This window comes from Euprymna scolopes, chromosome 12, assembly GCF_053919585.1.
Source record: "Euprymna scolopes isolate OS-2025 chromosome 12, ASM5391958v1, whole genome shotgun sequence".
Lineage (NCBI taxonomy): Eukaryota > Metazoa > Mollusca > Cephalopoda > Sepiida > Sepiolidae > Euprymna > Euprymna scolopes.
In genome coordinates, this window is record NC_136493.1 from 115,638,384 (window position 1) to 115,663,522 (window position 25,139).

At 35.0% G+C, this 25,139-nt stretch overlaps 1 protein-coding gene across 1 annotated transcript in view; it reads right to left on the bottom strand.

The window, feature by feature from the left end:
• LOC145291466 (neuronal acetylcholine receptor subunit alpha-10-like) overlaps positions 1-25,139 on the bottom strand; it is a 1,220,610-nt gene that overhangs the window by 843,668 nt on the left and 351,803 nt on the right. Inside the window, exon 2 of the mRNA XM_080137324.1 lies at positions 24,110-24,220. Coding sequence (XP_079993450.1) covers positions 24,110-24,167 — 58 coding nt within the window. The 5' untranslated portion in view covers positions 24,168-24,220. The remainder of the gene's footprint in view (positions 1-24,109; positions 24,221-25,139) is intronic.

Consider the following 25,139-nt stretch of genomic DNA (forward strand, 5'->3'; position numbering starts at 1 on the left):
ATATGTATGTATCTATCTATCTATATATATATATATTGTCAGCCCTTTAAGAATATCGGTATCATTTAAAATTGCCGCAAATCATTTCTTCAATTGCGTATTTTAAAACCAACCTTAATCAGATATTATTTTTTCCAGTGCATTCATCGTTAAGCCCAAATATCAGCTGATTCGACATTGTAAACAAAAACGAACGGAATTTGATAAGCCACATTATATATATTATTTTTTAATTTATTTTTATTGTTTTGCAAATTAGTCTATCGGACAAATTATTCCTCATAATATATAACAATCTATAGAGGATTGAGTCTATAATAATACATATGCAATCTGCTGAATTAAAATATCATGTGTAAGCGTATCGTACGACCGGGCAACACCGGGCGTCCAGCTAGTATATATATATATATATATATATATATATATATATATATATATATATATATATATATATGCTTGTTTATTTACAGATGGAAAGCGTTAAATTGACAACTTCATTTTCTTAAATGTAGAATTGGCACGTATCGGTTATTTTAGGTTCAGCTTGGTTTGGCAATTCATCAAAAAGAGACTGACATCCGAGTAGCATTTGAAAATTATAAACGAATAGTAACACGACAATTCATGAATTCGTATTGTTGTATATTGGTTTTTACTGGAGGAGATGATATATTAAAACGTGTCATGTGTTATCTAGTGGATGTAAGATATTGTTCTTTTAACAGACAGATAATAAACGTATAAATCGTATGTATGTTGTTTAGCCACGAGGACATGATACTGACGTGTAAACCGAGTCATGTTGTATCAGACTTATCACACGGAATATTTTTACAGTTCATATATAAGAATAATAATATATGCTTCATACCTTTTTCTTGAAGAGTTCTTCTGTATCTTCCCGCTGCTCCGTGACGAACCATGAAGTGATCAGCATCATCCAATTAAGACATCTGTTCTTATTTGTGAAACCATTAAAACAACTGTTTATATTTTTATAATATAAATTTATTACAGTTGTCTCAAATGGTTTTCAAAGAATCTGCAGTTCGTCTACATTTCTATTCTTACAGCTCGCTCCCTAGCTGTCTGTCCACCCATGTCTAGACGTCTGTCCGCTCTGGTTGTTAATCATCAACTCTCTGAATCTCTCAAAAACTAACTACATCACGTGTTCTCTTACATCACCTAATTACGTGTCTCAGACAACCTAATCCACAACTAGTGATTTGTTTATTCAAAACCCCAAAATAATGTTTACATATATTTTCTATTTTCACATTCCTTTTGCAATTCACACGTCAATCATTTCTTCCGCAATTTAATTGTTTATTCTTCTAATCATAATAACTGATCCAGCGACCATCCGTCGCTCAAATCAATAACAATGATAATAATGTTTTGACCCTGGACCCTGCTTGCCACAGTTAACAGATACTACGCTATGATCACAGCCTAAAGGGTCATAACATTACAGCATCAGTGATCTGTGAGAGGTGTGGCATATAGCGCCATCTTGTTGGAGGATGAATTGCATTTTCTCTTGTGGTGTCAGTTGATATAAGAGAAAGATGTGAGAGATCGGGCTACTTTTAAATGTATATAACAAATATTTCCTGTGGTTTATTTTAATTTAAATTCGCCTTCTCTAAAATCCTCGTATATAATTAGAAATAATTATTTTTAATACCTACGGACACTAGCGTTTCAGCCTTCCGAAATAATCAGCGTAAGAAGTTACGATACCACTGGTTATTGGATTCAAACCTGTAACGAGGCCATCTTTGTCTCTATTTTCAATGAATATAACCACAGGGCCAACATCAGTCGCAAGAATATTCCTGTGAATTTAAATATTTATAAAGACATAAACGTTATTAAATATCGATCTACAGTGATCGAGTGACTGGAGGTCACGATCTTGCACTACGCCAGCTTGTCGATTTTCATTCACAAACAGTGCTCAATCTTTAAGAAACATGTTTCCTAAAGGGGCGGCTGTAATTATAACTATAAATAATTATTTTTAAATAATCATTTTAAACATATATATGTTTATATCTATAAATATATATATATATTTATATAAATGTAAGTTGATATATGTATGCATATACAGGTGTGCGTGTATATGCAGGCATATATATGTATACTTATGTATACATGTATGTGTCATAAATCAATGCATGCATATATATTTCATTAATTGAACGCTTAAAAAATACTGGCCACAGAACAAACAGATTCACGCGTATCTTCACTTTATCGCACAAGTGATTGGTTAACATCGATTTATTGATTGTGAGCTTTGAATTTTTACCGATCAATACCTTGACAGGTGTATAGATAAGGTGAGAATGAAAAGCCTCGTGTCGATATGAAGGCCAATTCTGAGGCAATCGTGGTTGATGGGGCATGAGAAGAACGTGTCAAAAGGTAGAGGAGTAGAAATGCACGTGGTATGGGCATGCAAATCGAAAGTGAAAGTAGAAAAAGCGTTGAGCGACGAGAGAAGAAATCAGTAAAATGTATCCGAAAAAAGTATATATATATATATATATATATATATATATATATATATATATATATATGTATGTATATATGTATATATATACATATATATATATATATATATATATGTATGTATATATGTATATATATATACATATATATGTATATATATACATATATGTATATATACATGTATATATATGTATATATGTGTATATAGATGTGTGTATATATATGTATATATATATATATATATATATATATATATATATAGAGAGAGAGAGAGAGAGAGATTAAAAACATACAAGGAGTGGAATATGGAGGACATTAAATAGCTTATGATGATTATGATTAAGAAAAAAAAACGAAAATATTAAAATGTAATTGGAATGAAGAAAAGGACGAAATAGAATGTTTAAAAAGACAGAATAAAAGATAAACCGCGAGAAGAATGGAATACAAAGAGAAGATAAGGCAGAAGGAGAAGAGGGGGAAGTGGAAATATAATTGAACAACAGCACTAGCTGTAGTTATATAACTATACTGCAAGTGTTTTCGTATAAGTAGCAGTTTTAGTAGTAAAGGCGATGATCTATATACTGGTAGCAGCAGTTATGATAGTAGTAGTACGATAGGAAATAAAGAGTTAGAATGCAAAATGCAATAAACGCCATTTTTAATATTACGAAATTATCTCTAAAAAAAGGGTTGCCTCTAAACAATTAACCTAAAACAAAAAATGGTGGATAAAATTTGCGGAGGACGTTTTACGGTTGTTTTATAAATGGAACGGAGGTTCAAATTTCGTTCCGTTTTAATTCTTTTTTTAAATTGACTTTCGGAATAGACACCCGACCCTCCCATCTCTCTATGTTAAGAACGGCTTCCCGAATAGACACCCCGACTCTCCTCATGTTAAAAACGGCTTTCAGAATAGCGACCTCTAATCTTGTCATCCTTCGCAAAAACCTATAAAAGTTGACATGTCGAATGTGAACTGTTAGACGCATGTGCAATTAAAAAAAAATGATTTAAACGTAACGAAATTTGAATTTCCGTTCCATTTTTAAAACAACCGTAAAACAGGGTGTTCTCTGCTAGTTTTACCAAATGATGTTTTATACAACACAATATCGGCGTAATGATATTTTTCTTTCATTTAAATAAACGTTTAGTCGAAAACAAGATTTTAATGAATTCGTCGTTTTACTGTATAATATGAAGAAAATAATTATAAGATTTTTATGAGTAGATAATTTTATAAAATATTTGAATAACACTGGGCGCAGTGCCATTATTAATTGTTGAGGTTTTTTTTTATAGTCTAACCATATTATTAAAGAAGAAAGATTTTGACAACGAAAGGAAACCAAAATATACTTCTAAAATATTTTTTCTTTCTTCTTTTCTTCTTTTTTCTGCTTAGCTCTAATTCAATGTTAAAAAAAAAAACAAATTAGACAGAAAGAGATAAATAAGGTGTAAGGTAGAAAATCTATCGCAGTGCTATTCTTTATTACAGTGCTAGACCTGCACTGAAGGATACACGGATGAAATTTTATCTTACGCAGATTATGCTCGAAATTTTTTTTTTACATGGTGATCACCACTTATCAAGGCCCGGAAGCCACTCAGGGATAAGGGTTATTGCAAGTACAGTACGTTAGTGTGGAGATTTGGCGAAGTGTTTACTTAAGGGGGCGGTTCATTAGGAATTTATTAACGTTGGACTTGAAGACATCCAGGTTGTAGTCAGGTGGGAAGCAGGCAGAGGAACAGAGTTCCACAGGCGTGCAGTTCTAAGAAAGAAGCTTAGTTCATGGAATCCACGTTTTGATTTAGGCGCAAATAAAGAGTGGGGGAAATTTTTCACAGTGGATTCAGCTCGACGGGTGTTTTTCGTGAAAGATTGGCGAGGGCGGACCAGAGATTGGAGTTCAGACGAGCACCTGCCATGGAAATAATGATAAAACAAGGATAGGCTCGCAACGTCTCTTCTGTAAGCCACGAAGTCTATTTTGTACTCTGACAAGGCAGGATAGGCTGTTTTTAGCAGCTCCTGACCAGATATGGCAGCAGTATTCCATCCTTGGACATACTTGGCTTTTATTCACTTAAAATTCTCCACACGGGATCTATTAATTTGCGCCAAACGTGTCTGTATAAACAGAAGGAGCATACCCGTAAGTTGAAACTTATGGTGTTTGATGAGATTATTTCTTTTTCTGATTTCCTTCATATTAATGCTTTCATTCTCTCGCTATTAACTTACGGTCTTTTGACCACGTTTTTAAACGACGTTGCCCCCTCCCCGTTTCCGACGTTCATCTTGACAGTGTCGGCCGTGTTGATAGAGTTTTTTCTACGCCACCCCTAATTTTCCCCTTTTGTCAAATTTATGTTTTTAACATTGAATTAGAGCTAAGAAGAAGAAAAGAAAAAAAATATTTTAGAAGTGTACCTTCCGTTTTCCAAATATTTCTTTTCTAATAATATGGTTAAACTATAAAAAAAATCACTCAACAATTAATAATGGAACTGCGCCTAGAGTTATTCAATTAAAACAAAAAAATAAGTATATCAGAAATTTAAGAAAAGTATAGAAAGGTATATATATATATATATATATATATATATATATATATATATATATATATTAATGAAATCAAAAGGCTTGATTTCCTAATTAAGCCGGCGATAAAAGTTTACGTGCTGTTTTTCTCTTTTTATTTTCTGGAGATCAACTTCTCTATGGGTATTGTCAAAAAAAAAAAATCATTATTTCAGCTGCTTTGAAGACTTTTCAACCGGACTATATGCATTATTGATTAAATTTTGGACTCCATTCTTTCTAATGAGCTTTTTTCGCTTTTCGGATTACCTTGAGAGAATTTTCATGCAAGCTGAAATATTAAGCGCGGTTTGTTTATATATATATATATATATATATATATATATATATATATATATATATATATATATATATATATATATATATATATATATAAATATATATATTGCATATCCAACATTTTTTACTTGTTTTTCTTGGCAATTTATGACTACAATAAATTGCGGTTTCACTTAATGCCATAACTAGCAAATTCTAGCATTGCTACAAATATAATTTGCTGATTTTTTTCTGTTCTCTGATGACAAGAATAGCATTCTTTGAAACTCCACGGAATAAGGACATGGTAAATTGTTTTTTGGGGTATTCAGTCGAACAATAAATTTTGATTGTAAAGTTTAACTTACAGTTTAAATTTTCTTTATATATATATATATATATATATATATATATAATTTTCTTTCTTTTATGTATATATATATATTTTTCTTTTATATATAATTTACCACCAGTATTAGAAGTATGGAGAAGGGTAGTAGTAGTAGTAGTAGTAGTAGTAGTAGTAGTAGTATCAGTTAGTATATTTTGTAAAAATTGTCTATTATAATTAAAAAAGTAATAGTACAGGTGGAGTCACGGAAAACGGTTGCTTTTAGAAGGTTCATTGCTCTCCGTGAGTAAGGGATAGGGAGTGAAACCTGCTTAAGATGCCGTTAAGTTTGTTGTTATTTCTCTTTTATGTTAAATTTTGTTCCAGTTATCTTTAATTTTGAATTGCTTTTCTTTTCAATTCATTGCCCTCATGCTACCGGTTAGTCGTAAACACCATGTGTTTGCTTATGACACTTACGTGAAAAATGGTGAATCACTGACAAAAATCAAACGTCTCTTCAAGCTAAGATTCAACATCGGTCGCCACCGTAATGTACCAAGCTGCAATACCATTCTTAGGTGGGTTAGTGCACTAAGAACGACTTGTTAATTATTAAAAACCAAACCATCCGGCCCTGTCAGAACCGCCAGAACTCCAGGAACTGTGAATCGAGTGAAAGAGGCAATCACCCGAAGTCCCATGCGCTCTGCGAGGCGATTCTGCAGAACTGGGAAAGGATTTGACCCCAATAATAAGTGATAAAGCCCATTTTCATCTCAATAGTACAGTTAACAAGCAAACCTTTTGATACTGGGCTCAGATAATCCTCATGAATTACATCAGTGACCACTACAGAGTTGAAAAGTGACTGTTTGGTGTGGTTTGGGAAAGTGGGGACTTTCAATTCATTCTTTTTTGAAGAAGGAGAGCGAGCACGGTTACTTCTGACCGCTATATTCAAATATTTGAAAGCAGTTTCCTTCCTGAGCTTCGCAGACGAGAAATCAATAGAGCATAAATGTGGTTTTAACAAGATGGGGCCACTGCTCATATATCGAGAGCGTCCATGGTGCTGTTCGAGCTGCCTTCCCTAATCATGTCATTTCACGCTTTGGAGATCTCTCGTGGCATCCGCGTTCACCAGATCTTTCCATGTGCGATTTTTATCTATGGAGATTTTTGAAATCACGCGTCTATGCTGGGAAACCTCACACACTTAGAGAATCGAAGATTGCAATTTGTGAAAATATCCCCCCCCCAAAAAAAACAAATAGGTTAAAAAACTTTAGTGAAAATGGAGGGTAACTTTAGAAAACGGCTTCAAATTTTTGCTCGTAAAAATGGCCATCATTCGTCAGACATAATGTCTCGCTTCTAAATATTCCATAATGGCATAGTTTAGTAAATGTTTTTATATGCATATGATAAATTTTTTTGGTCAAATATTCGTGGGGTTTTGTTTTCCTTAAAAGTATCCGTTTCCGGTGACTCACCCTGTACTAGTTGTAATAATGATGAAAAGAGAAAAGGAAACAAGTAGATAATTTCTCTATTACACGTGACTCGTTGGGTGGGTATTTATTATAAAATATATAATTTATTTATTAAATCAATTTCTTTTAAAGGGTTACTCCAAAAAATTACTCTCTACCAACATGCTATAAAGTACTTTATGATGCCATAACAAATCCCCATCTCTCACTTCTTCCTCCTCCTCCTCTCGTCCTCCTCTCCTCTTCCATCTCCCTTTTGATGGCTTTCCCACTTATTCATCTTTCACCACTCTCTCTCTATCTCTATCTCTATCTCTCTCTCTTGTTTCACTTTTCAAAATAAAAAATATTCATAAATTTCTCTTATCATCTCCTCATTATTCATATTCGCCCGTCTACTCACCGCCGAAAGTATTAATGTACGATAAGAAGCCAACAAAGTCACAAGATGATCAGAAGTTTTAGTAGTAGTAGTAGTAGTAGTAGTAGTAGTAGTGGTAGTAGTAGTAGGAGTAGGAGTAGGAGTAGTAGTAGTAGCATTATTAGTAATATATATGTATGTATGAGCTCTGATGAACTCATAGCACTTGTGCCCCCTCGACGTAAATACTCCCGACTAAGCCAACAAGCAGCGAAATACCAGTCTTTGACTGTTGAAGTCCCTAGATGCCGAAAAGACTTCCACTCTAATAGTGTCTTTCCTCGGACTGCTGAACATTGGTATTCCTTCCTTGTTTCCTGCTTCCCTGGCCGTACTGACATGCAGAAAGATATATGTGAACAAACATCTCGCTATTCAACCCCTCACAATTCGCTTGGTCAAACCTGTTTGGTTTCAAGTGGTGCCACATTATGCCACTTTGTATCTTCGAAGTCAGAAGGAAAGTAAACATCAAACTGTACCTGGATGTGGTGACAAGTGTGGTGATTCCCTGGTGCAATCAGGTTGCAGTTAACGAAACTGGATATGCTAGCAGGACTCGTGGCCGGCATATTTTCTTTGCTGGCGACAACTTTATCGTTCCATCCTCTATAAACATACTTTTTTTCTTATACGAGGATGAGTGCCCAGCGTTGCCCGGTTGTTTGGAGGTGTGTGTTGAGCAAAAAAAAAAAAAAGTGGTAGTAGCAAGGCAGGCTCGAATCCGTATCGCGAAGGAGGAAAAGAACGAGAAGAAACCTGACGTCTTTGCTATTACGACAACCGCCAAACCGGAAGTGACGTAGTTTTAAATTAAGTTGAGGGTGAAGAAATTAATGTTTTTAGCCAATTCTTCGGTATTTGTCGTCTGAAGGGTCGAGCTTCAAAACGATACTGATCTTGTTAAACTCCCTCGCCTCTGTCGAAAGTTTAAGGCAGACATGCAAACATACATATATACATTTATATATTGGTAGCTCAAATTTTCGACCCAAACCGATTAAAAAGCTTGCCTTATCTCTGAAGACCCTTTTATGTAAAATTTCAAATGTTTAGACCAGAAATTGTCTGAGTAATTTGGTAGAGACCGCATAGGTAAAATTTCTTTTTAACTTTGACCCCTATTTTAACCCCTTAACATTTATTGTTTTGGGCTTAAATCAAGTTATTAAGTTAGATCCATGTTAAAGGAACCTATATCTTAAATTTCAACTGTTTATACCCCCAAATTGGCGGAGGAGTTTGATAGAGTTCTCAAAGGTTGAACTTTGACCCCTTAACAGCCAAATTTCCGGCCGATAACGGATTACAAAGTTTTTCCCAAACCTCAGTACCAGGTATATCAAATTTCCAATCTGTAGATAGAAAATTGACAGAGTTATTGCGTAGGGATATGTACATAGACAGACAGACAGACAGACAGACACTTTCACTTTTATAGATATATAGATATAGATACACATTAAACAATGGTTTAAGCAAACCACTTTAACCTATTTTATCTCGCTATCTATATATATATATATATATATATATATATACATAATGAAAAATGTATTAAGAGTAATAACACTGGTCAACACAATATTTTTGGCAGGCAAAGTAAGACTGGTTTCTGGGGTTTTCAAGGGCACTGAATCCGAATCTGACATTAGTTTTTTCAAATTGGCTCTAGTTTTTGAGATATCACAGGGGGTCGTTTGTCTGAAATCACCCATTCGCGACCATAGCTAAACGTACAAAAAACGGCTAAATAGTGCATAAATGTCAGATATTGATTTTTATGATAATCTTAAACCACAAAGACAGTGTAAAATCTCAATCTAACAAGTTAAGTTAGATATAACATCATTTCATTTATCCTATAACTGAACACTTTTCATAGATTTCGAGGATATACAAAAAATTTGCTAAAAATTTGCTGAATTTTAATTCTCTAAGTGAAAAAAAAACATTTGCATAATCAGTTATATATCATAAATTAATGCAAAGCATTATACACTAGATTCTTAGTTACAATGAACACACAAAACAATATTTTATTCACAAAACTAAAATTGACGATTATACGATTTTCGCTTGTGAGCAACTTTTGGGCAGTCTCTCAAAAGGTTCCAGCAGTAGTCTGCCATCATGTGCTCATCCCATTTGCCTTGATAACTCTCTTCCATTGTTTTGATGTCTTGATAGAATCTCTCTCCCTGCTCCTCACTGTAATCACCAAGATTACCAGGAAATCTGTCGAGGTGGCTAAACAAGTAATGAACTTTAATGCTCATATTTGCCCCTAGTTTTCCGTATGCAGTAAGCATCTTACGGACCAATTGCTTGTAATTGTCAGCTTTGTGATTTCCCAAAAGGTTTGTCACTACATCTGTGAAGGACACCCAAGCATTTAACTCAACCGTGTTCATATGATTAGTGAAGTCAGAATCCATCATGAGCGTTCGAATCTGAGGTCCATCGAAGATGCCACCTTTAGCTTTTTCGATGGAAAGACCTGGAAAATGCCTGCATATGTACTTGAAGCAATCCCCATCCTTGTTCAACGCCTTAACAAACTGCTTCATGAGCCCTAGTTTTATGTGCAATGGATGGAAGATGATTCTATCCCTGGGTACCAAAGGCTCATTGATGACGTTGGCTGTGCCGACTTCGAGACTTTCTCGTTCTGGCCAGTTTTCCCTTCTCCAGTGCTGGATTCTTGCTCTGCTATCCCACAAACAAAGAAAGCAGGCATACTTTGTGTACCCACTTTGCTGACCAAGCAGAAAATTCACCATTTTCAAGTCCACACAAATCAGCCATTTATGAGTGTTGTAATTCAGCTTTTCAAGAACAAATTTGATAGCATCATACTCTTCTTTCATCTTGGTAGAATGGCCAATTGGTACAGGAGCAAACTTATTGCTATTGTGCAAAAGTACAATTTTTAGACTTGCTTTCGAGCTATCTATGAAGAGACGCCAATCTGCTGGGTCATATGATGAGATCCCCATGCAGTTAAGAAGTGCAGAAACGTCATTACAAAAGACCAGGTCGTCTTCTTTAGAAAAGAAACGAAGCAAGCTGCCTTCCCTTGTCCTATAGTATGTAACTTTTGTGCCAGAATCAAGAATGTTTTTCTCTTGGAGTCGTGATGCAAGAACTTCAGACTGCTCCTTCGACAAACAAAGGTCTCGCACTAGGTCATTAAGTTCAGATTGATTGAAAAGCTGAGGGCCATTTGAGGGTTCTTCATAGTCACTACAGCTATCATCACTTGATATTGAAAGATCAGCTGGAATCTCTTCGGTTTCATCGATTTCAGGCAAACTGGTGAAAACAGGCAAAGGTAGATCCTCAGAGTGCGCAACAGGACGGATAGCAGAATCCAGGCTCAGATACTGCCAATTTGCTTTCTTGTGCTTGTTAAACCCCGTCATGTCATTGAGACAGAAGTAGCAGTCATCATAATGATTGTTGGGCTCTCTCCACACCATTGGTACAGCAAACTTCAACTTCAGCTTACCGTTGGTCCAACCGCGGAGACTTTCTACACAGGTTTTGCACACCATATGTGGGGCCCAAGACTTGTCTTGGTCACCAAGTGTCATATCGAAGTATGCTTTGTACGCCCTCTTGACAAAGTCTGTAATATTCCTCTTTTGTTGTGCCATCATATACTGTCCACAGATGTAACAAAAGACATCCGGTTCATATCTACAACATCTTCTAGAAGAACTCATTTTATCTCTGGAACTCATTTTCAACTGTGGAATTAAAAAGAAAATTCTTAATTACTGTTTAATTTATACTGCAACTATATTTATGGAACATGTTATTAAGTAATTACAGTATATAATTATATAAAAATTCTCCCTATATAAATAATTATATAAAAATTCTCCCTGAAATACTTCAATATATACATAATCATTATAATGATTCAATAATATCAGAAAATTATTATTTACTGCTTCTATATTGAAGTATTTCAGGGAGAATTTTAGCAGTTTAGGCTTATTTGGGGCTATCAGTATCTTCTAAACTAGAGCCAATCTGGCAAAACCAATGTTATATTCGTAATCAGCGACCTTCAAAACCCCAGAAAACACTCCTAGATGGTCTGCCAAAGAAAAAAAATAAAAATTTGTTGACCAGTGTAATAGATTAGCAATAGTAGTAGTAGTAGTAGTAGTAGTAGTAGTGAAAAAAGAGAGTTAGAAAAGGAAGCAGAAGAAATATAGTTAAATAGGAATAGTATTAGACATAATATTAATACTTTAGTCTTAGTCGAAGAGGATGGATTATTTTATCGCTTCAGAGAGTGTCTCACCCCTGACGCAATTCTTTACCTGATGGAATATTGTTACCACATTCTGAGAACTGCAGTTTATAGCAATCTATCCTGGTTTGACAAAGTAGAAAATTGACTTCGAAATCTATTGGGTAATTCTTTTCCTTTCATACAACCAGTTTGTCACAAAAGATACGTTGCTACTCTTCCTCTATTCGTTGTTTGCATAGCAATAGATGAAGTTTCCATTTCTGGTTTTCTCCTCTGAAACATCTGGAGCAGAAATTCGTTGAGCTTAAACTATAGTAAATATTTTTTTCTTATTCTGTTTATGTAAAACTATACGAAATTTCCATTAAGTTACAAGGACGTCTTATCTGATAAATACAATACCATGGATCTACTTTTCAACTTAATACAATATACTCGTTTGCAGGTCCAGTGTTGACCAACTCTTGCCGTGCTGTCCACTTAAATCAAATTCCGACTCTTTTAGCCATCTTTTCCAATTCTCTTTATATCTTGATCATTGCTAGCTGGCAATCTTATTAAGCCGAATTCTTCAGTTGCATCTGGCGTTTGATTAACGGTGACACATAAAAAAGAGAAGTGGCCCAAAATTGCTGCATTAGAAGCAACTGCTACGGCTTTTCCGGCCTCATTGGTCAACAAAATCTTTCACTTTTTTTTTTGAAACTTCATTTTTTTTTATTTGTCTTCCCTCGTCGTCTTTCTCTGCCTTGCTCTTAACAACCCTGCTGACCTTTTCCACAAACTTTCCAACCTCACCCTGAAATGCAAAAATAAGTTATAAAAAAGCTTAAAATCAGATCCCCGACTCACATAGACATCCACTACCAGGTGTCCTTCCTCAAAATCAGTGGGGCACTTTCCAACATTTCAAAGTTGTACAATAAAGAAACGGAAGAGTAGAATGCTCATATAGAGTTGTGATATTTGTATCATTATGGGCTCACAAGAAGCTTTCACACAGGTCATCAAAGATCTCACTGAGTACAGCCTGTGCCGTTCCCTGGAAGCTGAGTGACAACAAGTCTCCCCAGATTTTCCAGTACCCTCAACCTCTTTCGATAACATTTGCAAATAAATTTGCATTATCGCAACAGCGGCTTGTCATTGATTTCTCGTTGGCAGTGGCCATTGGTCGTTACTGGAATTTGAGTGGCGATAAACCTCCCCGAGGTCCTAGTTCTCTTCGCACTTATAGAGTAGAGGTCTGGTCAGTGCTCACTCCTCGGTCTTTCCTTCCTCCTTGTGTTAACGAGCATCTCCCCCCCTCTCTGGCTTTCTTACTCTTTCTATTTTCTCTCTCTGTGTCTCTATAAGAGAATAGAGAAGGAGAGAGGGAGAGAGAGAGAGAGAGAGAGAGAGGTGAGTAAACGTGGAGGTAGACACGTTTACCAGAACCAAAGGTCAGCTGACCAAATTACGTATGTGTGACGTGGTTGGCTAGATCTGTGAGATTTGATTTGAGCTTTGAAGAAGACGGACGGTTTCCGTGGTCTCCCCCTCTTAACTGGGGAGGGGGGAGACGAACGCTGACGTGTGTGAAGAAGAACTAACACAAGCCGATTTCACTTCCACTTCTGCAGAACCTCTGGGGAAAGTGAAATAAAAAACTATAAAACCATTTCATCGTCTTGGAGTGATAAATCTTCGTCAAACAGGTATCAAGTCTCCCTCCAGGATGAGAAATTGCCAGATGGTTCAACAGCGAGAACAGAGGTAGGTTCATAAATTACATGTCACACACACGATTCCCTTTATGATAATCAAACACACAACCATTTATATTAGAGACAATCACACGGAATCTTTCTTATGTTATATAGAAAACGTAAAAAGTGCCCCTAAATGAAGAACTCTATATAACATATTTAAATGTAACGAAAGCTCAATTTGGTCCCCCTCAGGATAACCTCGATGATAACGAATATATAACATATTCAATTTGGTGCTCGTCGACCAGTCGCATCACCGATGCGATAATCGAACCTGTGTTTAAGAAAATACAACGTGGAAGCATGGAGATTTAGTGTCAAGAAAAAAGAAATAGACTAAAAAAAAGAACTTCGATTACCACGGGGAAAAAAGGACGAAAAAAAGACAAGAAAAACACAATAAAATGTCTGGAAAAAAAAGAAAAAAAAAAGAAAGAACAGTAAAAAAAAAATACAAACTAACACACACATAACGTAGGGTCCATTAAAACACTAGGCGAATTAGAAAAATAATTAAGAAAAAAAAAGAAAAAAAGGAAAGCAATACACACGTACAACCTTTTCACGAAGAAAGAAAAGGAAGACATACATACACACAGATGTAAAACTTTATATATAAAAAATAGTACAAAAAAAATGTTTATCGTATTAGGAATTAGCTCGTTGTGAACGAAGAAAAATATCACTTAATGTAAAAGTTAGAAGGGAAAAACAAAGAATGAGTCTTTCAGCTTTACCACAAAGATAAACATGTCAATCACAAATATGTGTTATGAATATTTTGTGTCATTTTGAAACTGTGAACTAAATGTAACTTTTAATGAAAAACAATATGTACTGTTGATGAAAAGACAATGGTCATGTTCTGTAAAAGGATTTTTTTTTCTTTTTCGCTGATTGTGCGAATTTTTCGTAAGAATTTTATTTTTTTTGATGACGTGGTCAAAAGGAGTATCCACGAATCTGTGTTTTGTTATTTGAAATTTTGTTGTTAGTGAGATGGAACTTTGTGATTGCTTATAGGATATTTTTGTATTTTTTAATTTATTATTTTTATGTAATTGATGTGTTATCAAACGGTATTGGCAGAATTTTCTTGTTCTTTGACATGTATTTTTTTTTTCGCAGAATGGTGAGGTGAAATCTTTGCTTGTGTGGTCTATTGAAAGAATGATTAATAAAAGAAAGAACGTGTTAATTAATTAATAATCATAATAGTAATAATAAAATAGGGAAAAAAGAGAAAGAAATAAGATTTAAACAGTGTAATAAATGATTTAAAAAAAAAAAAGTTTCGGAAGAGTCAAAGGTTCAGTCGGTATTAATTTCAATTTTCGAAAAGTAGAATAAATGTTCTATTCGACATGAGTGACGTTTTGACCACATAAGTAAGGTAGAAAAAAAGGATAAATATAGGGTTAAATAAACTATATGAAGAAATGAAAGAAAAAAGTGGGGCGTGAATGGAATTTAATTTCTGTGGCAAGCATGTTAGAATTTTGGAGAGGTGTTGAATTACATGGGTAGTTATTAATTTCATTATTCTCGGGAAATGATTCGAATTTTATTTTTTTTTTATCGTGGTTTCTGTTGATTTCGAGTAGAATCAACATGGAGCAAGTTTGAGTACTTCATGTGTGGAAATCCGATGTTTTCCGTGAAGCTATGTGTCTTCAAGGCAGGTTGCGCTTACCGACTTTGGAAAAAAAAAGGGGTTTTCTGACATAGCAGTAAACGGAATGTATTCTGTCCAGCGTGAGCGGATCTAGTTGTAATCAACTTCAGGGAGCAAATGGAATGCCCTCTGACACGGTGTAAGGGGCAGAGGGGGTGCAATGACTGACGTGGCCATTATGTTACGAATCGCTCAAGAGAAGATGAATGAAATATGTATGCAAGTACTTAGGAAAATAAAATGTTACCCTATTGTGAATTAAAGGTACCAAAATTAAAAAAAAAACATGCTGGGTGAATTTAATTGGTATTATTAAATTAAATTATTTTGGAATAGATTTGGTTGGTTTAGTTATATTTTAGGGACGTTTAGCGCGTAGTTGCATTTTTTTCATGAGAATTACAAAGCGATTAGGCTGTAGAAAGCAGTTTTTTCTGTTGTTTTATTTTTTTTTATAAGCCACGGTATTGTCACAAATTAGAAAATTTGGCAGGGGAAATACTATTTTAGAGTAATGAGTACCCTATTAAAACAATACTAGTGGTTCCAGTGAGTTGGAAGATGCCACGTAGGCCCAAGCAACGGCAATAAGTCTTGTCCAACAAAAGTCTGGCGTGCGAGGTCGCGATAATTCCTCAGGGTACGGAGCGACTGGACAGTCGGTACCAAGCCTAATCACGGGGAGATAGAAGAAAGGGAAAGATGCAGATTACGTAAGGGACAAGATAGAGCCTTATTATTTTTTTTATTTTTTTAGAGGAATGTGTGAGGGATATCTGGGTTGGAATCTTGGGACTTGCTGGGAATGCGGAAAAATCACAAAGGGAAAGCTACTTAGAAATCGATGCGCATTAGTTAGGGAGTGATGATTCCGTATCTTGTCGGGTTCCAGGAGCTCAAACAGGGTCCGAGTGAATCAGTGTGAAGGCGTATCTTGGCTTAGACCAACCAAGGAAGTTAGTAGAAGAGCTTTGTGAAGTCCCGAAGTAGTAGATAGAATAGAACAAAGCTCCAGTAATAGGACCACTCAGAGAAAGACGCCAGGGCATTACAGTAAAGGAAAAAAAAACTGGGACTTAGGCCTATGCTGAAAGTCGAGAACGCGAGTGGGATGGTTGGGTCGGTAGAGCATCAGACTTTTAATCTGAGGGTCTGGGGTTCGAGTCCCCATGCGATAAAGCTACCACCAACATGGAGCATCCGACGTTCTGGTCGTAATTGCGATATGCTGGCCCCATTTCGAAAAAGTGATCGAAAATGGAGTTTCCATTTGTTTGGCCAAGTGGTCCAAATAAAGAGCAGAGTCAGTGGAAAATATCCAACAATGCGACCGCCTAGACAAGATGTATATCTGCAAAGCTGTATCTTTGTCTAACTTGGAAGCAAGTTAATGTCGAGGAGAGACTTTCGAGAAGCAGCAGAAGGGTTGATAGTGTAGTAGAAGAGTACTGATGCCTGATCTTTCTTGGAAAAGGGGTGAGTCCAGAAAGTGAAAAAATAAAGATGTACTTCGGACATAATTATTTTTTTTAGTTAGTTAGTTATTAAAAATGTATGGCTTGCTCTACATTTTGATAAAAAAGGGGTGGAGGAATGTTAACGAGCATCTCCCCCCCTCTCTGGCTTTCTTACTCTTTCTATTTTCTCTCTCTGTGTCTCTATAAGAGAATAGAGAAGGAGAGAGGGAGAGAGAGAGAGAGAGAGAGAGGTGAGTAAACGTGGAGGTAGACACGTTTACCAGAACCAAAGGTCAGCTGACCAAATTACGTATGTGTGACGTGGTTGGCTAGATCTGTGAGATTTGATTTGAGCTTTGAAGAAGACGGACGGTTTCCGTGGTCTCCCCCTCTTAACTGGGGAGGGGGGAGACGAACGCTGACGTGTGTGAAGAAGAACTAACACAAGCCGATTTCACTTCCACTTCTGCAGAACCTCTGGGGAAAGTGAAATAAAAAACTATAAAACCATTTCATCGTCTTGGAGTGATAAATCTTCGTCAAACAGGTATCAAGTCTCCCTCCAGGATGAGAAATTGCCAGATGGTTCAACAGCGAGAACAGAGGTAGGTTCATAAATTACATGTCACACACACGATTCCCTTTATGATAATCAAACACACAACCATTTATATTAGAGACAATCACACGGAATCTTTCTTATGTTATATAGAAAACGTAAAAAGTGCCCCTAAATGAAGAACTCTATATAACATATTTAAATGTAACGAAAGCTCAATTTGGTCCCCTTCAGGATAACCTCGATGATAACGAATATATAACACTTGATTACGTGGCTGTTCGGTCTCACTCTTTTTTTTTTGGGTGGGGGGTCAGTGATGTGGTAATGGAGGAATGGGGTGGAATTATTATTATTACTTTTATTATTATAACTTTTATTATTATTATTATTATTATTATTATTATAACTTTTATTATTATTGTTATTTATTATTATTATATTTATTTTATTATTATTATTTATTATTATTATAACTTTTATTATTATTATTATTATAACTTTTATTATTATTGGCTCACATGGAGCTTTCACATAAGTCAACAAACGATCGGTTCGGAGACCTGTGGTGTTCTCTGGAAGCTAAGTGACAACAAGTCTCCCCAGACGTCCAGCTCTCTCCACCTCCTTCGACAGCATTTGCAGATAAATCTGCGTCATCGCAACAGCCTCATACCATTGATTTCTCGCTGGTAGACGCCATTGGAATTTGAGTGGCACTAAGCCTCCCTACGATCCCAGTTCTCTTCGCGCTTGTTCAGCGGAGGTCTGGCCAACGCTCTCTCCTCGGTCTTTCGACCCTTCTTGACCCTTCTCGGCTCTTTGGTATTATTATTATTATTATTATTATTATTATTATTATTATTATTATTATTATTAGCCGTAGTAGTCGTAGTAATCCTAGTAGAAAGAGAAAAAAGTTAAATATTACTAAGTAAAATGGGATATATCGATTTATTAATATACTATTATTATATTAGTATTAGTTTTAGACACACTCCACTGGGATGATATTAACGATACTGATGACAATGATTATGGAGATGTTAACGATTCTGCAATAATTACGAGGCTGTTTTCATTGTTTTGACTCTCGAGCGAGTCATATGGTTCTCGGTATAAACTGTGTCTAGCTGTGTCGGGTATACACTCGAGAGTCAAGGCAATGATAAGAATATTCTGTTGTGAAAGCCATAATAATTACGATTGTAATAATGGAGGAAACGAATGAGATTATTAAGTTAAAGAAGATGCATACGTTTAGTTACGATGATATTTTTTTTTATTATATTAATAATCGTTATAGTATTAGAAATAACTGATATGATGGTGTTGACGATGATGATGACAAAGATTATGGCGATGCTGATGATTCTGCGCAAATTGCGAGGTCGGAGCGACGCCAGCCCCGCCTCTCGATTGCGAAGGAGTTTTCCCACTGACAGTAATGCGAAGAGATCTCTTGTCAGAAGAAGCGGTGATGGTCGCCGAGATGCGATAAAAGCCACATCAAACAGATGATATATATGGAATTGAATGACTGCACCGGCGACCTTCCTCAGTCGACATTTTTCTCCGTTTGAAGTGAACACATCTCCGCCATCCGCCGTCTTTCTTGTTCCTTTCCTTAATACACTTCGAAAGCGGCCATTTTTAATTTGGTCTCTCTTTGCCTTTCCTTCTCACGCCACCACCACCCTCTCTCTGTTTATTGTTACGCCCTTTCTTTCCATCGTTTACATTTTCTTCGAAATAAAACGGGTAAAGAAAAGTGGGGCTCTTTGTTTACAAAAAAAAACAAAAAAAAAACAGGAGGCTTTACTTCTTTAATATCATTTCCTAATCCCTTTCGCATATGTTATATTTTAATTCTTCTTTTACTTAGTTTTCTTGTTGTTTTTCTTTGTGTTATTATTATTATTGTTAATATTATTATTATTGTTATTACTATTATTATTGTTATTATTTTTATTATTATTATTATTATTATTATTATTGTTTTTATTATTTTTATTATTATTATTATCATTATTATTATAATTATTTTTATCATTATTATTTTATTTTATTATTATTATCATTATTATTTTTATCATTATTATTATTATCATTATTATTATTATTATTTTATTATTATTTTTATTATTATTATTATTATTTTATTATTATTATTATCATTATTATTATTTTTATTTTTATTATTATTATTATGATTATGATTATTATTATGATTATGATTATGATTATTATTATTATTATTATATAGAAGAAGTGGCTTAGAACTGGGTATCTGGCTAAGAGTATTGAAGCTTTTCTTTGTGTAGCACAAGAGCAGGCATAAGGAACACAAAAAAGTAGTTCTAGGAGAGGAAGTTGCTGTAGAATGCCGGGTTTTTGGTAAGACCTCATAGTCAATTGCGCACCTTGCATCAGGGTGTGTAAGGGGGTTAGGGTGAAGTGTGCTGGGAAATGGTTTGAGGAGGTGCCTGATGAAGTGAGAACAAGTGAGGATGGCAAGGTAGAGTTATGGTGGGACAAAAGTGTCATAACGACCAAGCAATTGGAACATAATCGTCCGAATTTGGTCGTCATTGATAAGGTCTCAAAAAAACTGGCAGATTATAGACTTTTCAGTACCCTGGGGCAGGAATGTGAGAGAGAAGGAGAATGAGATGTTGAGCAATTATGCTCCATTAGCCTTAGAGATAAGGCGTATACACGGGGTTAAAACACAAATAATCCCGGTCGTTGGTTGGTTATTTTTGTTTTACGGCATATCAACCTTTTTCAGGTTATTTAATGCCGAATCTAGTGATTTTGAGGAACGATTTTTTAATGGAGTATATTTGTTTTTTATGTCGGATTCTATTTAACTCTTAGTTGGGACCCTAACAGGTACTACCGCTCCGGGTCAGAGTAGACCTGGGAGCAATGCCAAGTAAAGGGTGTTTCAACACTCCCCAAGGCTCGCAATCTGGGGCCTCACCATCGGGTATAGTTATAGGTCATATCCAGGACCAATCCCGGTCGTAGTTGGTACACTAGGACTAGTATCAAGTCGTCTGGAAGGACAATTGAACAAACTAAAAATCCCCGATGTTTTAGGCGGGCTTCAGATCTCTCCAATTATAGTTACCACCAACATCCTTCGGAAAACCCTTGATCTTTGAAGCCCCTGGTTTGAAGCCGGGATTAAGGGAAATCCTCTGGAAATGAATCCCAACTCTTTCCAGAGAGACGTTGATAAACGAAATCAGAATTTATATTATTATTATTATTATTATTATTATTATTATTATTATTGCTCATTGACAAGAATCGGTCGTGTTCCATGGAGTTTGGTGACAACAAGTCTCCCCAAATTTGCAAATAAATTTGCATTATCGCAACAGCCACTTGCCATTAACTTCTCGCTTCAATGACCATTAGTCTTCACTGGAATTTGCGTGGCAACAAATATCCCTATTGAGATTCATAGAAAACACAAGTAACGCGATTGAACGTGTGTTCTATACATTTATTTTACTGCTATTGGTGCTATCATATGGTCGGTTATCATGTTGTTATAATAATAATAATAATAATAATAATAATAATAATAATAATAATAATAACAATAATAAGTGTTATTATTATTATAATAATAATTATTATTATTATTTTAGTGGTGTGTCTAATTGGCTGCATGGATACTGTTGCAGACTACGAAATCGGCTTAATCGAGGAGAATATAATTTTATACAAATCTGTCTGACAATGGCTTTGTTGCTGTTAGGCATAAGTATGGTATTTTTCAGTTCAAGAATGGCCCACTCTCCCAAGCTTTACCTTCTCTCGAAAAAAGGTGTTAAGTTGTTACTAATCCCTAGAGGAATGTTGACAAATTTGCTCAACCATTTTTGTTGGCGAGTATATGCCTACTCTGGTGCGCTGGCTTCTCCAAACGATACCTACTCTTGGGTGTAATCTGTTGGCAAGGAGGTAAATAATATCTTTCCGAATCAATTATTCCCATTGAGGTATTTTCATGTTACCAAATGTATAAACACAAACATTTTATCATCTGATTTAGGTACAATAAGCTAGGATTGAAAACAAAGCATATAGGTCTTCAACCTTGATCGTTATCGTCTGACCTTTATTTATACGCAGACAAAAGCGTAAAGCAAAATAACGTTCTTAAAAATTAAATGCATATTTGCGCATGCGCAAAAAATAACATGCTTAGTCGACTTACGCCAGTCAAGTTCTAATTTTTTTAATTTCAACCCGTTGGTAGTTACTTTTCTGGCAAAAATCGAGCCGTATTTGTGTCACACGTCCACATCCATTATATAAAATGCTTCAAGTTTGTAAACCTAAAATCGACAGAGTCGTTTGGTAGAGACCGTTTTCTCTCAGACTGACAAAGTGACTATATATATATATATATATATATATATATATATATATGTATATATATATATATATATGTATATATATATGGGGAGGGGTTTGCTTTGGTAAAAAAAAATTTCAATTATGTTTCACTTTTTGTGTATGTCAATACTTTTTTTTACTTAGAAGCATGTCAAATATAATAACGGAGGTTCTGCCAAAGAACTAAGTATCTCAGAAATCCAGATGATTTTTTATAGTGCCGAAGGCTTTGTGTAGAACCAACCACACTTTTTGATATTACTACTAAACTTTGTCGTCGCAGTGACTGCCACGAGACAACGTACACATTAGACTGCGAGTTTTTACATTAGACTTTCCTTCCCCTTGATGCATGTCTTTAGGAAGACTGGGGGTGCTATACCCTGTTGTAAAGTACGCTTATTTATTATATTTTCATATATACATGCTTCATCTTCATTAATATAGAATCAAATGTTTATAAAGTATTATATTGTGCCCAATATATAATAGTGATTTCAAAAGTAAAGTAAAGTATATATATATATATATATATATATATATATATATATGAATTGAGTGTCATCACATAGAATCCAAACCCAAGCATATATATCTCCAACGTCTGAACTACATCCATACGCATACAAAACGTTAAAAACAAATATATATTTACAATGGTGTGGAAGGACAGTAAGCATATCTTTTGACCCTTTACTTACCTCGCTACCTACAATTAGTCTTTGTTATATTGTCAGAAGTCGAGATCAACACTTCGCTATGTCTGTTTGTTCGTATATGAAATAAAATCGTCTTATTGTTTTTACCCCCCCCCCTTTGAAGTCAGACACAAACAGAGCTATATTAAGTTGAAAAGTCAGTGCAGTACGACTTTTACGCTCAGGCTTACAAAAAATATCCCATTACCATTCTACGGTTGGGATGTGCCAGATGATTAGCGACAAACTACCCTTCTCAAAAAGATAAAAACTGTTTAACTTGATTGGCAAAAAAACAAAAACAAAAAAAAAAACGGAATTATGTACACAGGAAACACTAGCCACAAAACCCTGGGCACTTCCGGCTAAACTGACTCGGCGTGCTAACATCCTGTAAATAATAGGATTTACAATAAAATGTTGAATCAGCACTGTTATATTGTTTTTATTGTGAGAACTAAATGCCAGCAATCATTGAATCACGTTTAAGCATTGCAAGCTTGTACATTTAATATTTATTCTAACTATTCTCTGTATATTGTTTTAACTTCGGAACTAATTAAACGCACAGAACACAGGTTAGCATCAACAAAGTCACTGTCGGAGTTAATGTAGCTACCAACACATACTGAGCTGACGATTGCTGACAAATATTATGTGCATTTTTCTTTTTTTTAATGTTCAGTTGGAAAACATATTACATAGAATCCTCGCGTCAAGTAATTGAACGCTTGCCATCTTTAAAAGGCATTTAATAAAAATTATGAAAATAAAAAAAAAAACAATTCAAATTAACATCTGTGCAGGTCGACAAAACATTTCTTGCGTTTCGTAAATGTTTTTGTTTTGAAATGTTTTCATGCCTTTAAATGCTATGTTTACTTGTACAGAATAAGGAATTGAAGACAGCCGATATTTTTTCATGTTTATGTGTTACATGGAAATAGTAAATATATAGGAGAGAAAGACAGAGAAATATAGAGAGGGAGGGAGACACTAAGATTTTCTTAACGAATTATGTATTTTATTAAGGATCATAGATGAACACATCGAACAGACATTTCGGGCTCCTTTCGCTCTTAGCGATTATCAAACCTTTCCTTTCATTGCTTACAGCATGATTGACGATCTGTCTCGCGCGACGTCAATAAATAGATTGACTGAATGATAGCTTCTTTGTGAACCTCGATATCTGTTACGCCATGCATCTGCATGACCTCTCTTTGTTTTTATTCAATTTTGTATTGCCGAAATTAATTATTAATTTAAAAGTTTCTCTTATTGTTATCTTTCGTATCTTTTTGATCTGTACTTAATTCGTGTCTCATTGAACTGTACTTCGTATCTCCTTGATCTGTAATTAGTTCGACCCTTGTCAAAATTAAAACTAGCCGGTGTAAATGCTCTCTGACATATAGGGGTAATATATTATGCCACAGTTGTAAATTTGTTTCTCTTTCGTGCATATTTTTTTTGATAACTCTGATGCACCCGTGTCTTTCAATAACCTGTGATATAATATGCTTTTTTACAGTCAACGATTAAAACTTTCTTTTACGTATTTATGTAACATTTTATATGTTCTGTAGCACAAGACGTAGGATTAAAGAAACATGCTTTTTACTTACCACCCATTAATAGGTGAAATACTGACAACAACACTCGCATATCCTTTGGTAACGTCATCCCGAAAATTATGCGAAGTTCTGTTTCGGTGAACCAAATATCGAATCTTTTATCTGCAAAAAGAAAATGAGAAAAACACAATAATTAACCGCATTAGAATGCTAAGCTCAATTGCGATAAGAAATAATACATATAAATTTCTAAATTATATATAAACTACGATATAAACCTCACTTAAAATAGAAAAAAAGCAATAGCTGTCACTCATTATCGGTGGTTCGACTTGATATAATATGTGACAATATTTTTGTTCACAATGGGGTATGATCCCGCATAGTCGGGAGATTCTATTCATAAACTATGCTGCTAGGAACTGACGAATCGAATTAATTCACGTCCTGCTATCAACCAATCAGAAACCAGAGTTGCTCCATAAATATTAAACTTTTCTGTAGCAATTTCGCATATGTTTTTTTTTCGTGTCAACCGAGAATAATCTTTTGCTCTGGGGATTCCAACTCGAGAACTGTCTACTGCAAACCAGTCAACTCCCAGGACTTGTGTAAAACAATGAATCATCGGAAACTGTTCTGAAACTAAACATGGCTTACACTTCTAGACTAACCAGATTTTCTCAATAGTTTTTCAGAAAAATGAGAATAAATGTGATATTCTTATGACTATTTCCTATTTATCTATATAGATACGTTAGCGTGTGTGTTATTTTCTGGGCCACGCTTAAATTCGAGCCGTTTAATTGTTATATACTCCCAGTTTGGAATTCGGTTTCGATTCAAGCTAATGAACCCAAGTCATATAGATATATTTTTAATTTTTGAAATCGCAACTTTATATTATACAAAAACTGATAGAACATTAACTCTATAATAACATATACGAAATCTGCAAGAATTAAAATGTTATATTAAAGCGTACTTTACGACCAGGCTACGCCGGGCGTCCCTGCTAGCTTGTATAGATACTTTTACAGTTTTAGCAAAATAGTTACAATAATATCAGAGCAGCTCTATT